This window comes from Mangifera indica, chromosome 6 (genome assembly GCF_011075055.1).
Source record: "Mangifera indica cultivar Alphonso chromosome 6, CATAS_Mindica_2.1, whole genome shotgun sequence".
NCBI classification, from domain to species: domain Eukaryota; kingdom Viridiplantae; phylum Streptophyta; class Magnoliopsida; order Sapindales; family Anacardiaceae; genus Mangifera; species Mangifera indica.
Window position 1 is genome coordinate 5,745,163 of NC_058142.1, and position 12,771 is coordinate 5,757,933.

Consider the following 12,771-nt stretch of genomic DNA (forward strand, 5'->3'; position numbering starts at 1 on the left):
ACATTTTGTCACATACATAGACACTCTCCACAATCTCATCAAATTCATATATAAATATCTAAATAGTTATGTAACCGTGTTGGTGTAAATTCACGTATCAATAGAATAAAATAATATATACGTTTATGCACAAAGAAACACCCTAATCATATATGTATATCATGTCATCGTGTATGACATCAAATCCAACATCGTTAGTTGTCAAAACTAACCTAGTTTGATAAATTGTCATGAAGTGTGATCCCAATAATATTACGAAAAGTCAGCATTGACTTGGCAATGGTTAGACTTACTGATGAAGTTTATGTTGATAGAGATCAAATAGTTGTATATATTATATAATATTACTATATTAATGTATTTATATAAAAATTATTAAGTTGTAAATAATTAACTCTAAAGTGAAAATGAAAAAAAAAAAAAAAGATATACAAAGAGTTTCATCAAATATTTCAACCTTTGAAATATCATTTCAACATAGGGCTATAATTAAGCTAAACTGCTTTCAAATTACTCATGGTTTGACTTGTATCAAATTAAGCTCAAGTTTAATCAATTTAAATATTTAACTTTTTTATCTTTTATATGTAAACTTTTATATTTTTGTATGACAAATTTTATTTAATCCTTTTAGCTTCTAAAATTCGTATATTTAATCCAATGTCAAACTTTGAATATGTGGTAACAGATAAATATAAAAGTTACGAGATTTTATTATAATTTCTTGAATAGAGCTTAACTTAGCAATTCCTATTTCGAATTTGAGCCTGCAACTCTCAAACTCGTTAAGTTCAAACTTGAGTCCTATATCTATTGTATTGAATCAAGATCGAACCCCACAATACTCAGCCCGACACAATTACAACCTTAGTTCGAATTGGATTCTTCCGAAACTTTGCTGTGCTAAACGCTGGAATGGGAGTCTACCTTTAAGCAAAAGTAGACTTTACAGAGTTGGTAGAATAGTTTGGGAGAAATATGTTAAATGACGTTATTGCCTTTGTTTTGTTTCTTTATCATTTCAACCGAAAGAATTCATATCACCAGAGACACAGTGGAATGTCCAACCACACTACATAACTGTAATTTTCAGCCTTGTAGATAATGGGACAATAGAGTAGTGTCTGCAAATGAGTGAGAATTGTAAAAGACTTCAGAGCTAGTACTGTTGAACGAGTGCCAACACAAGAACTGTAAGATAGCATCCATTGAACAAGATGATATTTATCTTCGTCTTTGTTTCGAGAACGAAAGGGTAATGTTAATTACCAGTAAGCAGACCAACAAATAGTCTGATAACCATCAACAGCTAAATCCAGGACCAAATAACACATAAATGAACAAACTAAACATAGCTTATAAATTTATTGGAGTCAGTAACAAAATCGGACACATTTCCATATCTCTATAAATCCCGATATCAGTGCCCGGCAGAAAAATAATACTGTATCTAGCATGTTCCGAAACAGCATATTTTATTGTCATGCTACTAGAAACAGTAGGTTCAAAATTGGGGCAAGTGAGAAACTATTTTCAGATGCAAATAGAGACGACCATTTAAGTGGTGAGGATTGGAGGAAGATAGTCAGATTTTGCACCAAGAATTCGAGCTTTAGTGTCGGGAAAGTACTCAGTTCCTGGTAGTTCAGTGACATCTCCTTCATTGTCAATAGCAATCGGGTAGCGGAGCAAGTGACCTGGTAGGTCATGCTCCAGAGACTCACTGGAATACAGGTCCCAATATTTGTCTGCAATCCGATTTACCTTTGTGACACATTCAAGGCTTTCTGGACAGAGGAACGTGTTATCAAGCATGCCAAGGTGCTCATACCACAGTGCCATACGGAAACCGTGGACCTGGCCCCTTGCGGGCACACTTGTTGACAAGTGATATGGTTGGTAAGCTCCCATGGCTATCTCAGAGTCCCTAGAACCATCCATTGATCGCTGGTTGATGTTGGCAGATCCAACTATAATGTATTCATCATCAACTGCAAATGACGGAGTTAATCCATTGTCCGTCATCAAAATATTAGTGACAGAGGAGAGACATCACTATATTAAACAAAATTTATATTACTCACCAATAAGTTCTAAAACTAATTCAGAATAATAACTTACCAATCATCATCTTGGAATGAACATAGATCATGAAGCGGCGGGCTTCCTGGGCTCTTAAGTAATCTGTATCAGGCTCTGGTATTTCTGAAGGTACATATTCTCCACTCTTCTTCACCTCACGGTTTCCAAGGCAGAAGAATGTCAGATAGCTCCTGGGATCCTCCTCAAGGCCCTTAGCTCTGAGAGCCTGAGCAATATCTTTATACATCATCTCCATTGTCCTTCTCTGCCAATCTAATATTGCAAGAACTGAGGCAGACTCTGGAATCCCCTCTGGCCACATTGGGACAACAACATAAACAGTGAATCTTTCCTCTGCCTCAATCTTATTAACAATCTTTTGTGTGAGCTCCTTCGGAATTAAATGCAAAGCATTGATATCCTCAGGCTGAATACCATCAGCTCTCCAAGCAAATGAGCTTCCAAGGAAATACTGATTTTCAATATAGATGAAATTCTTAGCACGTCGAATTGCATGGATATAAGCATCCTGAATACTTCGGTCAATGGTATTGTCCTTCCCACTGATAAGCCCAGCTCTTGCTGCATCTTCAGGTGTCTCTGGGAAGCCAAAAGCAGCCCCTTCATCAATGGATCTAAATAACTGCACATTCCATGTCTCATGGTCATCGGGGAACATAACTGGAGATGGGGGAATAATAGTGTCTCCAAGCTCTCTAAGATGAACAAGTACATCCTTCCCGCCCTGCTTTTTCCATCGCTGCTCGAAATTAAATAACACATCCCAAGCAATGGGACCCTCAAGACGGGAGTGAATGTCATGCCAAGGTTCCCTAGGACCACCTTTTGTGATTGAAGCACCATCAAAGTTTGGCTGATGAAAATCATCATGGTGTGCTGTGTCCAATGTCCTGAAAAGAGAGTGGAAAGGAGTATCGTATCTCCCATCGCAAAGATCAAGACCTCCAACAAAACTCACAATTCTCCTTCTATCTGAATCTCCATTGGGCATCTCATGGTCCACCACCACAATCTTCTGGTGGTGAGTAAACATGGTAGAGATCTGTAAATCCTGAACAAAGCTACCACCATCATCAGGATCACGTGGGCATAGAATACAGTGGACATCAGTATCGTGGAAGAAAGCTTCAGTTTCTTCGTCATGAGTGGCCATCAGTCCATCCTTTTTGAGTAAACCAACAGAGGTTCTGTCATCCCAAACAAGCATACAGACCCTAACACCTTCACTTGCCTTCTTCTTAAGAAGTTCACCAAGCAAGATGTCTCCTCCAGGCTTTGGCCTCCTTGAGTCCCTCACCAAGCTGATTTCAGTATATACAGACCATCCAGTGATGTAGATCAAATGCTTCGCATTGGTGATTGCATCAAAAATATCTTCCCAACATCTGTGTGACTCATAAAACTTGCCTCCAGCAAGAGGAATTTTAGGTACAAATTTGTCTGGAATATGAGCGTCTTGGTACAGAGAAACCTTGCATCCTTTTCTCTGTGAAAAAAAAGTAAATGGCACCCCGGGGTACTTAGAACTTCTTATACCCCGACCCCAGTTAGGGTCTGCAGTTACATCAAAATATTGAAGCTTCACATGAATCTTTGACTCTATAGGATTCCTGTCTTCATCCAAAATCTCAACCCATTTATCAATTTCTTGCCCACCTAAGAGTTCTTCAACAGGTACATATGCCCTCCCAATCAAAGTTGCTCCAAGAGGATTATCATCTTTGACAGTGAAAATGACATTTGAAGCCATATGGGCACAGTAAATGTGAAAAGATTCATACCACCTGGGGTTGGAAGCCGGATCAGCTAGAATTCTGGTCCTTCCAACCCTAGCCTTTTCTAGATCGATACTTGCATAAAGTTTACTTTCTCCTTTGCCCAGACCAATAAGCTGTAAGAAGAAATCATCCATGAGAAACTGGAGGAAAGCAAATAAACATATATTTTATTAATGAACAAAGATTGCATCGAAGGCACCATCGGTCCATCGTAAGCAATTTAAAAGAATTAACTCAGAGAGAAGCTGTTGTAAATTGAGAAATATATTTTCAATTTATACATATGAAATAACAGATATATCCAGACACCAATTGATAGAGCACATACCATCACGAGTCAATGGGTAGAACAATCAAATGAATCTACCAGTTAAAAAAGAATACTGAAAATGAAAAGTTCCCTTAAACAATTAGCAAACATCTTCATGATAATCGAAAAAGGTGGCATGTAGTAAGTGTTACAAAACGGAATGAAGAAATAATAGAGATGTCCATATTTGAAGTCAATTCAAATAGAGGAAAATTATCACTAATTTCTGTCATACAGATTGATCTAAGGGCATGAATATAAGAAAAGTTAGTAAAAAGAAGGCCAAATGACTATTTGGGTACGGTGCAAACCTAACTTTGCATCCGTTAATTATAAAAAATCTAAATATCCATCTGTCAGAGATAAAATTGTTATTTAATAAAAATACTTAAAAAAATTATTAATTCATCACATTTTCCCCTCCTAAGGTTTAGAAACTAACAATTTATCCCACCTTCCCCCACTTAAGTTTGAAAAATTTACATTCCTCTTTAAGGTTTTTGCAGTAGCTGTCGACAGTCAGAGATGACGACAACGGTGACATTCCCCGTCCCTCCCGACTTCTTTCTTAATGAAGGTCTATTTCTGACCATCATCGACCATCCTCTCTCCTGCTGGTCAATGCACAAAAAGACTGAGATGTGAGTCTCTTCATTGCACAATGACATGACAAAGAGACCCAAATCTCGATCTTTTCATGGATTAGCCGGTAAGAGGAGAGGATGATTGATGATGGTCAGAAATAGACCATGGCTGAGAGAGAAGTTGGGAGGGACAAAGAACGCCTTCATTTTTTTATCACCGACAACTACTTCAAAAACCCTAGGGGGATATAAGTTTTTTAAACTTTTTTTGATAGAAAGATAAATTTTTAATAATTAATAAATAAAAAATTGAGTTTATATCAAATCTTGGGTGAGAAATAACTGTTTGGCTTGAAAAAAAAAAAAAGGAATAAATTGGAGAGAGAAAAACTGAGCACTTAAAAATTCTAGAAGATAAATCTGTCAAAGGCTATTCTAAAATCAACCCAAAATATAGCTACAATATGGTGGATGTTCAGACTTATTTTCAAACAAGTTTTCTGTTATATAAGTCAAAGAAAAAAAAAACAAACAAACAAACACGAAGGAACCCAATAGTTATTGTAGATGAAAAATGCCTTCCAAGGTACAAATTTTTTTTCCTCCAAGTATTATTGTCAAATTCAGAAACCACTTAAAGATGTTTTCTGAGTTCAAAATACATACAAAAATTTCTCATAAGAAATTTATTTTACTAGTCCAAAATAATAGTACCAAGATTTTTCTTAGTGTTTTGTTCTCATAACTTATTTCTCAAATCTATATTAGATACACTTAGATATTGAATAAATAAAATTTAAATTCCAATTTCGTTAATGTAATGTTGTTGTTAAAACTTCACTGAACAAGGCCTTAACTTTACCGCATAGAACAAGGCGTTATGTAGAATTATAGGCAACAGACCCATAAAAAAAGATACATCGACTTCCATTTAAAAACAAAGGGTTACAAAGGCTATTGGGAATGATAAGAGTAATGAGCACAAAATCATTTACCATTAAATTGAGTAAATAAAACAATGCAATACTCAGAGTCAGGGCAAATCATCACACAAATACAATACTTAATATTGGTTACTACAAGAGTTTTAAAAAAAATAAAACTGAAAATACTAGGAATCATGTGGTAACATAGAAGAAAGTGAATCATAATGAAAAGAAACCAGGGAAAAGTAGTTGATTTACATCAATTATCAACAGATCAAGTATATATAAACTCAACATATACAAACTGAGATCAAGCATAGAAAGATCACTTGATAATTTGTCATCACTTGTCAGACTGCATTTTTAGTAAGACCAATCGATCATTACACGAACCACAGCTTCATCAATAACTGAAATTCTTCACAGAATCTTAAGGAAGAAAATGACATCGTAAGAGCAGAATACAAAAAGGTGAGCACCCAGAAACCAAAAGTCAGGATCCAAATCAAACAGTGAAATCAGCCCAAAGAATGCAATCTCGATTCATGAACAGAAATCAGGAAAAGAAAATTGGAATCGTACGCTTATACCTTACGAAAAAAGCCTCCACCACCACCACTTTCAAGATGATCCACTTCATAGATGGTGACATGTAAAGTTCCATGGAGCAAAATGTGCGCCATTTTTCACCTGTGTCAATAAAAATAAAAATAAATAAATAAAAAACAAACACAGAATCCATTATTACAAACACGCAGATATCATCTACAATGTATAATATCAAACAAAACACCTTCAACACCCAAAATTTCCCAAAAAGCACTGAAACCCAGATAAGAAAAGTTGATCACAACATGAATGAAAATTTTGAATCCAAAACAAAGAAGCAATGCCAAATCATGAAATCAAATTGAATAACAAATTACAACAGAATCAAACTTGGAATGAGGTGCAGAGGGATATGATTTACAGTGAATAGTGGGTATGCGGAGAAGTAGAGCAGCTAGAGGAAGTGGAAGAAATAGCGGGTGAAGGTACACTGAAATTAAGTGAGAAAGATCCGTGAATGCAGATCTTAAAAGCTTTCGCTTTCCTCTCACCTCGGAGGAATCGAAACAGATATCTTTTTTTATTATTTATATATTACCTTTCAGAATTGTTACTGTATGTATGATGTGATCCGATCCCTCGTCTCTATGTCAATTGTGGAAGCTAAATGATTGGACCTTTCTGACTGCTGACCTCCTCCACCCTCCACAATCTGGTGCTACTTTTAAGGTCTAACGTAGAGGGAGTCATTTGTGAAGGCTTATGATCATAAATAATTCTTTTTTATTCTTATATTTGGTGGTCAAAATTAAGGAAATTAAATAATTTTAAGAGTAAAATTATTATTTAATTAATAATATATTAAAAATAATAAAATTTATTTTAATTTTTTATGAGCTTAAAAAATTAATAATTTTTTTTTATAATTAGATTTTAAAGAATTATAATAACTTTTCAATGAACAACTAACTTCTCCAACACTCTCTCCTTCTCGATACCGCCTCTTCCTTATGCTTAGGCCAATCCACAATAAATGTTCCATGTTAAATACAATTTTTTTTATTATATTATGGTTTAGCTCTATAATCACATTATATTACCACTTTACATTGATATTAGGTAACCCAATTGTATGGTGGCATTTGTGATTGGGCCTCCAGTTAGGGTTGACAAATCTATTATCCAAAATGTATGGGCCATGACTTCTTTGTTAAGGATCAATGCTTGTCCCCTTTATTTGGGTTTCACGATTCATCTATTATTTATCCCCAGAATAACATGTATTATGACAAACTCTTTGTATAAATTAATGTATTTTAGTGGGTCATATTATCTGTATATATTTTTAATTTATAATTTAAATATATAAATAATATATTATTATATGATTAGATATTACTTTTTTTTTAATTCAAAATCATTCAATCATATGATAACATGTTATCTATATATCTAAATTGTGTATCAAAACTGTGTATATATAGTTTTTTATATACAACATTACTCTACTCTACATTTTGTATTGTTTTGATATAATTCATCAAATGCATACAAATCAGAAAGTGTTCTATATTAGCTACTGAGAGCCATAATTAATAAATTATAAAATAATTTCTATGCTAAAAATTAATTATTTTTAAGTTATAATTTTAGATCATATGCATACAAATCTGAAAGAGCTTCCTTCCAAGCAATAAAACTATGTGTATAAACAACGATAAGTTCTCATATGATTGAGAGTTATTTTATCTCTCATTTTGAATTATCCAATTACATAATAACGTGTCGTTGTTTATATCCAAAATTATGCACATAGCACTATTCCTTTGTATAGTCTCTTCTCTGTAGTTGTTCCCACATTAGATCATCGAAAACAATTGAACAATTAGAGCAACTTTCAACATCTTCCTTAGTTTCAAATTTCCAAGAGATCTATCATTTAATAAGCAATTAGTTCATGAAAATGATCTATATAGATTTCAACTTAAACTCAAATTCTTCTTGAAATAGCTAAACATAAACTTATAATTAATGTTAATCTCTTCCACCGTCAAACCTAATAAGCCCAACAATTGAAAACTACATGAGCCGTAGTGACAACACTAAGCAAGCATATTTTCTTAATATCAATTAGTAATTTCACATTGGATCTTAAACTTATACGAAAATAGTCATGTCGTCTAGTTGTAAATCAACTCAAAGCAAGAATAAAAGCTCCTTCGCTCAGAGTTAGTAAGAAGGACAAATCTCGGAAGTTCCATGATTCACTAGAACATTTTATGATCTTTTATCTCTTGCAAAAGTGTACCGCCTTTCTGAATAATCATCTTTCTTGGTTGGTAGCTATCATGAGTCTATTTTCTTCCATTTCAACGAGATAATGTGATATGTAACTTTCATTTTAGATCACTAAATTCAATATACTAGGATTTAAGTATATCTTTAACGTAATTTACTAATTAATTTTTTTCTCTTGTCATATAAATAAAACATTGTACATAAACTTAAAAGTTAGTAAAATTGATGGGATATTTCTTTTTTTAAATAAAAGGTATAGATTCGAATTTTTATTATTCTTGTGAAAATTTAACTTATCCAATGTAATAATACTGTAGTTTTGAGTTAAATTATTATACCCACGGTTAATAAATAAAGATTTTTACCTGATACAGTGGTTATAAAACTTTTGACTATTGTACCTCACGGTTAACAAATAAAGACTCTTACCTGATGCAATGGTTATGAGACTCTAACCACTGGTTTTGCATTTTTCTTGTGGGTGGAGCTTGGCACAATTAAGTAGTAAACTAAATGCTTTGAAAATTAGTCATTCTAATAAATCAGAAGATTGAGTACTGAACCGTTCATAAAGATTAAAGATAGGCATGGACTTGACCTATATGTTATAATTTAAGGATTTGTAAATGGTTGGAGATAGGACGGGGCTCTGCCAATTAATTAGTTGTGTTCGATCATTTTTGTTACCAAAATTTGTTACATCTATATTATATAAAAGGTTTAAGCTTAATTAATTCTTATCTTCTCTATTATTTAACCTATCTTATTGTTAAAATCTAATCTCAACAATCAACACCACATGTTTCTGTATCAATTTGCAATCTCCAGTTTCAAAAATTTCTGTCGATAGCGATGCAGCCTGCAGGCATCATAAGACCTGACATATTTCGCTATATGTCAGTGATCGATGAATACTTCAACAATGGTGATAAATGATCACAGATGGGAACAAAACTGTATATTATAACTTTTAAAACTGCATATTTGACTCTGTTTAAATAACACCAAAATTAGGTCACGAAATATGGCAATGTTATAGACTTGAGATTTTGAGTGAGAAGACACTAGTTACTTCTTTTATCTTGCTCTCGAGGGTTCTCATACAAATGCTAATTTTAAGTAACAAAACCCCAATAGTGGATAATTAAAGAAATTATGCAAAATGGATTAATTTTTGGGGTGAATGTCTTAAATTAAGTTAATATTTATTTATGTAATTTAATAGATTTAGTGGAAAAGTTGGAGTATGTTACTTTTAATGACAAATTAAGTAATTTTTAAACCATATAATTGCCATAAATCAAAGGTCAAAATTTCATATTACAAATCGTATAAAAATTGTGTTCTATAATAATTTTTATAGATAATCCGATTTATTGAAATCTAGATGTTTATTCTTGACGAAGACATAATTTTTATATATAACATCCATAATATATTATATTTAGGCTAAAAGTTTAGAAAACTATTATGGTGGGAAGACCGAAGATGGAAACAGATTTTGGTCGTTAGAGAAAAAAGAAAAAACTTTAAAGGAAAACATGAATTTTTTAAACCTTTGGACGAGAGAAAAATGATAAAAATTTTAAGGTTTTTAGGATTTAGTAATAAAATAATAATTTTACCCTTCATAACTAATAGTTTTAGTTAAGTTTAACCACCTATGAATAAGTTTTTAAAATCTCACGTGTGTGTGTTCGAGAATGAGCTAAAATTTGGGTGGGAATAATTCTTTTGGCCTTATATTTACTCTGCCACAAAAGTAATAATGTAGGAGAATATCAAATGTCTGACTATTGTTTCTTTCTCCACATAATTGGAAGACCTTTATGATAAAGTTGTGTACCGTAAGTAAACTATATTAAGATGAGTAATCGTCTAGGCTTTTGAATTAATGGTCACTGTACATTCAGCTGGTTGATCCAACTGAACCACTAAGTTAGTCAACAATGGCGATCAAGCTGATGGCGATAATTGAAATGCTAGCATTGTAGGTCACTATTAATTAGGGTTTGATCTCTCCTGGCATTAATTTTATGAAACAAATCAAGCCAAACGCAATATTAAAACCTCCCTAGCTATCTACCAAAATGTTTATTTTGTTCAACTTCTTTCTTTTCAAAGACTTCCCCACTAACTGAAAACAACAGAATTAATTTTTACCTACTAAATTCAACTGATTCATTTGATGCAGTTTTAATTTGTGAGAGGTTGCACTTCAACACATTTGCTTTACAAATTTGCGTATGGTGTTAAGAAAGCCATTAATTCTACCACATTTCAAAATTAAACTTTCTTGTATGATAGTAATTTCTTAACCTAATTTCTATCAACTGCTGATTTTTGTGATTGGTGAATGGTTTGATGTATTGACCTGGTCAGTTAATATCCAGGCTAGCTAAGTACTACATAATTGGGGGTCCATTGAAAGGATAGAGTTGTGGTTTTTTCTACAGGAAACTACCAGTTCCATGAATGGTTTGGCTGGCATTCAATTACCAATTAAGTAAAATGGCTTACATCTTCCCTGACTCTCAGCAAGCACATATATACACCACAGGAAAATTGGTATTTATCTTCCAAAAATTCCTTTGTCAATTAAATGTCGACTTTGAATCATCGCTTTCTGTAGTCTGTAGAGTCTCTCGGCACAATATGTATCGCCCTAGGTGTCACTCTCATAGCAATGCAAGCATGGTGCCAAAGAAAACAAATGGCCTCATAAAATGCATTTTTTACATTAAGTGGGTTCATTTTTATTGCAGTGATATATATCATTTTTCCTCTTTATCAGCTTCAATTTATCTTCATAATTTTGCTTTTGAGCTTCAAAATTATATTCAAAATGTAAAAACAAACTCATGTTTGTCTGATGCGTGATCTCAATAGTGAAATGAATGTTACATTAGTGGTCAGAATTGAAAGTAAAAAAGCGTAGCTATCTTAGACAGTAGTGTAAATGATGATATACACAAATGTAGCAAAATTATAAAAGAAATGGCGGGCGCCATAAGCCACTGGAGGACCACGCAAAAGCAATTATGTCTTGACTAAACAAAAGCTGTAAATGAGAAGTGCAATAAAGGGTTTCATCATCGAAAGGTAAAATTAAATTTTTTATGTTGCAATTGTGTCCGTACTATGATCATGGATCAACCAACCCCTGCAGGCCTCTCTTATATTTTGCCCCAATTTCACATGTGAACCACAATTTCCCTCTTTTGTTTCTTTCATTCATTTTCTCTCATGCCAGTCAGTTATTGACAGAGAATTATGGTACAATCAAAGAAGTTCAGAGGTGTCAGGCAGCGCCACTGGGGCTCTTGGGTCTCTGAGATTCGTCATCCTTTGCTGTACTCTCTGCAAAAACTACTATGACTATACACTTCTCACAATTACAACTCTTCATAATTATGATTCTGATGATCTCTTATGTTAAGTCTCTATACAATTTTTGACATTATTTTCTGTGCGAATTTCGCAGGAAAAGAAGGGTGTGGCTGGGGACATTTGAGACGGCTGAAGAGGCAGCCAGAGCCTACGATGAGGCAGCCATTCTGATGAGCGGACGAAATGCGAAAACAAACTTCCCAGTCGTCACTGAACAAACAGGCAATGAGAATTTATCATCATCATCGCCCTTGTTGCCGTCCTCATTATCGTTATCATCTTCTACTTCGCTTTCTTCTAAACTCACCGCTAAACTCCGGAAAAGTTGCAAATCTCCATCTCCTTCTCTCACTTGTCTCAGGCTTGACACTGAGAACTCTCACATAGGAGTTTGGCAAAAGAAAGCTGGGGCTCGTTCCGACTCAAACTGGGTGATGACAGTGGAGCTGGGGCCCAAGAACAGTAACAACCCTGGAGCAGAAAATCAATCTTCATCGGAGCCGAAACAGGTGGATGATTATAAGCCTAATATTGATCATCGGGCACAAGAAATAAAAGGGCAGGAGGTCGGTGGCAATGGACTCGTTGAGGAAGAGAGACTTGCATTGCAAATGATAGAGGAATTCTTAAATAGAAATTAATTGATCCCATCCCGGTGAGCAATCAACTTCAACTATATAACTTTTACATGGAGTTTTAGAAATTGGGCTTGTGTTTGTTTGTATATGTATTTGTAATAAGGATAGACATGATCGTTTGATTAGGGTGAATATCTCCATGAATATTGTGGTAAAGTTTCTCAGTAAAATCTATAAAGAATTAACATTGAAATA

At 33.9% G+C, this 12,771-nt stretch overlaps 2 protein-coding genes across 7 annotated transcripts; one reads left to right on the plus strand and one right to left on the minus strand.

The window, feature by feature from the left end:
* Positions 1-1,337: 1,337 nt before the first annotated feature.
* On the minus strand, positions 1,338-6,992 carry LOC123219248 (phospholipase D alpha 1-like). Of its 4 annotated transcripts, none has more exons than XM_044641086.1 (4): positions 6,849-6,992; positions 6,292-6,391; positions 2,122-3,994; positions 1,338-1,991 (listed from the first exon to the last, which is right to left on the minus strand). In XM_044641086.1, the coding sequence occupies exons 2-4, from the start codon at positions 6,382-6,384 to the stop codon at positions 1,558-1,560; spliced, it is 2,400 nt and encodes a 799-aa protein (XP_044497021.1). In that variant the 5' UTR covers positions 6,385-6,391; positions 6,849-6,992; the 3' UTR covers positions 1,338-1,557. The 4 variants fall into 4 exon arrangements, with proteins under 4 accessions (XP_044497021.1, XP_044497020.1, XP_044497022.1 ...); XM_044641085.1 differs by lacking the exon at positions 6,849-6,992 and adding an exon at positions 6,672-6,839; XM_044641087.1 differs by lacking the exons at positions 6,292-6,391; positions 6,849-6,992 and adding an exon at positions 6,031-6,060.
* Positions 6,993-11,440: 4,448 nt separating this feature from the next.
* Positions 11,441-12,771, plus strand: LOC123218079 (ethylene-responsive transcription factor WIN1). Of its 3 annotated transcripts, XM_044639291.1 has the most exons (3): positions 11,445-11,650; positions 11,816-11,901; positions 12,033-12,771. In XM_044639291.1, exons 2-3 carry the CDS (start codon positions 11,822-11,824, stop codon positions 12,577-12,579), a joined length of 627 nt encoding a protein of 208 aa, XP_044495226.1. In that variant the 5' UTR covers positions 11,445-11,650; positions 11,816-11,821; the 3' UTR covers positions 12,580-12,771. The 3 variants fall into 3 exon arrangements, with proteins under 3 accessions (XP_044495227.1, XP_044495226.1, XP_044495225.1); XM_044639292.1 differs by lacking the exon at positions 11,816-11,901 and having other exon boundaries at positions 11,441-11,650; XM_044639290.1 differs by lacking the exon at positions 11,445-11,650 and having other exon boundaries at positions 11,660-11,901.

What these genes read in the sequence shown, in the direction of transcription:
- LOC123219248 (XM_044641086.1), bottom strand. Translation starts at nt 6,384, where the DNA reads ATGGCGCACATTTTGCTCCATGGAACTTTACATGTCACCATCTATGAA. An exon ending in GTGGAGGCTTTTTTCGTAAG is followed by an intron (nt 3,995 to 6,291) that starts GTATAAGCGTAC and finishes TTCTTCTTACAG; the next exon opens with CTTATTGGTCTGGGCAAAGG. An exon ending in TCATTCCAAGATGATGATTG is followed by an intron (nt 1,992 to 2,121) that starts GTAAGTTATTAT and finishes CGTCATTTGCAG; the next exon opens with TTGATGATGAATACATTATA.
- LOC123218079 (XM_044639291.1), top strand. Translation starts at nt 11,822, where the DNA reads ATGGTACAATCAAAGAAGTTCAGAGGTGTCAGGCAGCGCCACTGGGGC. An exon ending in GAGATTCGTCATCCTTTGCT is followed by an intron (nt 11,902 to 12,032) that starts GTACTCTCTGCA and finishes CGAATTTCGCAG; the next exon opens with GAAAAGAAGGGTGTGGCTGG.